Source organism: Halyomorpha halys, unplaced genomic scaffold (assembly GCF_000696795.3).
Source record: "Halyomorpha halys isolate HHAL.00 unplaced genomic scaffold, Hhal_1.1 Scaffold45.1, whole genome shotgun sequence".
Lineage (NCBI taxonomy): Eukaryota > Metazoa > Arthropoda > Insecta > Hemiptera > Pentatomidae > Halyomorpha > Halyomorpha halys.
In genome coordinates this window covers 102,699-105,340 of record NW_027113993.1, presented here as the reverse complement: position 1 = coordinate 105,340, position 2,642 = coordinate 102,699, and the positions used below count along the sequence as shown (strand labels likewise).

The 2,642-nt window shown below is 28.4% G+C and overlaps 1 protein-coding gene across 1 annotated transcript in view; it reads left to right on the top strand.

The window, feature by feature from the left end:
* The window catches only part of LOC106689002 (IDS-type sesquiterpene synthase), a 14,911-nt gene that overhangs the window by 2,951 nt on the left and 9,318 nt on the right, over window positions 1–2,642 (top strand). The window contains exons 2-3 of the mRNA XM_014433739.2: window positions 1,656–1,788; window positions 2,368–2,508. Of these exons, the coding sequence (XP_014289225.1) occupies window positions 1,656–1,788; window positions 2,368–2,508 (274 nt within the window). The remainder of the gene's footprint in view (window positions 1–1,655; window positions 1,789–2,367; window positions 2,509–2,642) is intronic.

The following is a 2,642-nucleotide window of genomic DNA, read 5'->3' as shown; positions in this document are numbered from 1 at the left end:
AGCATGGCTAAATAAAGCATTTCTCTTTTTTTCTAAATGATTCTGTAAGTTAGGAAAGGTGGGATACAACTAAAGCGATATTTAAAGAAAAACAATTGGGGTTCTCAAACTCATGATTAAATGGGTTCTTCAGTTTTTTTTTCCCCACACTTCCAACGATTAGCATTAAGGAAGTAAACTGGATCTTCCAAGGCGGCTGTGCCTCCCGAACTCCGGTTGATCTTGACCTGAATTCGGCAACGAGGTATGGACCTTGTCGCTACAAACATATTGACTCAATCTTTTTTCGGGAAATATAAAAATTCTGGCATAATCGTGAAGCGATAAAGAAGCTCTATAGAAAATCCATCAAGAAAACAATAGAGTGAACTAATTGCAACAACGCCCGAATTTAGATACATAAAGAATAAAAACAAATAAGTTCCTTTTCCTTTTAAATAAGTTCTTGGTGTCAAACGATTCAAAATAAGAATTTGCCAAAAATTTTTTCCAGGGAGTTAAAATGCGAAAACATATTTGATCTATTTTATTGCATACTAATTCCCTGCAAGAATGCAGATTTCGATTCAGAATTCATTGACATCAATAACTCAATTTAAAAAAGAAATTACTCTGCTGCCTTTTCCCCAGTCTCTTCATCTACACTTCCTTCTATAGGGATGATAACTGTTTTTCCAATGCAAACAGAAGTGGAACCCTATGTCCTGAAGCTCATGGAACCTGATAATTTATATAGTACCAGGAATTAAAGTAGTGTCTGATTTTACCTTCCATGTGACTAAAAATAGAAATCAGGAAACATACATTATCCAAATTTCCTTGGGCTTCCTGAAGAAATGAATTAAGTCAATTCTCAATGGAGTGATTATCATTTTCTAGAATAGAAAACTTTGTCATCAGTTTTGCCTTCACAGAGATTACTGATATGAAATTTGTATAACTACCTATTTACAATACCCCACAATAATTACAATTGTTTGAACTGGTAACTCATTTCTTTTATTAATTTATTGAAATTTACAATTCAATTAACTAAAATAGAACTAGTAAAGGTGCTGTGAATAGTGAAGTGTATGTACTATGGTATGATACAGCCTTGTGGAGGATCCATTAGTAGAACTACAATAATATACGTTTTACAAATAGTTACATCCTGTTATACAATAATTACATTATAATTGTGACATGTCTAAATTAGAAGGTCTTAAGGCCATTTTGTTGTTCATTTATAGAACTGTAATTTGAATCTTCCAAATCTGTCCTAACCACTAATTTATTTCTCAAGTGAAACTTTTTGTTATTTTATTGAATTGTGGTTTGAATTTTCCAAATGTGTTCTAACAGCTAATTCATATCTCAAGCATTGCTTTTGTTAATAATTTAGGAATTAATTCCAATTTTTTTTCCCCAAAGCTATAATTGTTTATTTCCTTAAATTAAAATGTATTTATCATTAAAAGGATAATTGTTTATATTAACATGTGAACATTTATTCAATAAGGGTCAAAGCATTAAACAGGGAAAAAAAATTTGAAATAAAGCGTCATAAGAAGTTTTTAAAACTAAATTACCAAATCTCAAATAAGATTTTATAGTATGTATTTATGAATTGACTTAAATGTGTTTTGAGACTATCTAGTTTTAATTTGTTATAGGAAAAATGTTTATGTAAGACATAAGCTAGACACAGAAATTGACAAGTATTATAAGACACTGCACAAGGTTGTAATTCCAGAATGTATGGAATTTGTCAAGGAAATACCAGGTTTTCCAGAAAGGATGAAAGAGGTGATTTAATTTATTAATAATATTATTTAATGTTTCATTTATTGCAATTGTGGTATAATGATATATATTTTCTGAAAATGGGTAAACTTATATAATATGTAGATTAATATATATATTGTTTTTTTAATTTCTTTAATATGATAGTTGAAACTTGGGTTACTTCCTTACTGGGGTCTTTTTTTTTTCATTAAATAAATTATATAACCCTAGTCTCAGTTTGGTATGTTCCTTTGACGCTAAAGTTTTGTACCTTGAAAAGAAATAATAAACAAAATTATTCAAAAAAGTGAATATCTTAAGTAATGTAGGTAAAAATATTTTGGTACTAAATTATCGATAATTTGTTATTTTTTACATTAATTTCAATTTATTCTAAAAACATATTTCATCTTATAGGCTGGATTATGTTATATTTAAATGGCTACTTTTGAACACAAAATTAATTAATATTAATGGTTCAGTTTAGAGTAAATATAAAAATCACAAATGCTTAAAACTTATTTTTAATTGAACTTTTAGAACTGCATACATAGTTAAAAAATGTCTTTGATTGACATAAATTAGTTCATTATTTTCCAGTGTATATCATACACTACACCATCATATTTCGATGGATGGAACTTCAGTATAGAGTTAGTCTACAGAACAGTGGCAGAAAAACATCACCAAACAGAAAAGAATATAGAAAAATCAAGAATACTCCGAGCTTTAATGGAAATGGTATGTTTGATTAATTATTGTGGATGGAATATTTTTTATTTTTTTCAATTTAAACAAATGGTTACAAAAATACACCAATCATTGAAACATGTATCATATCGCACTAGTATTTCTAAAGTGACACAACTCAAAAA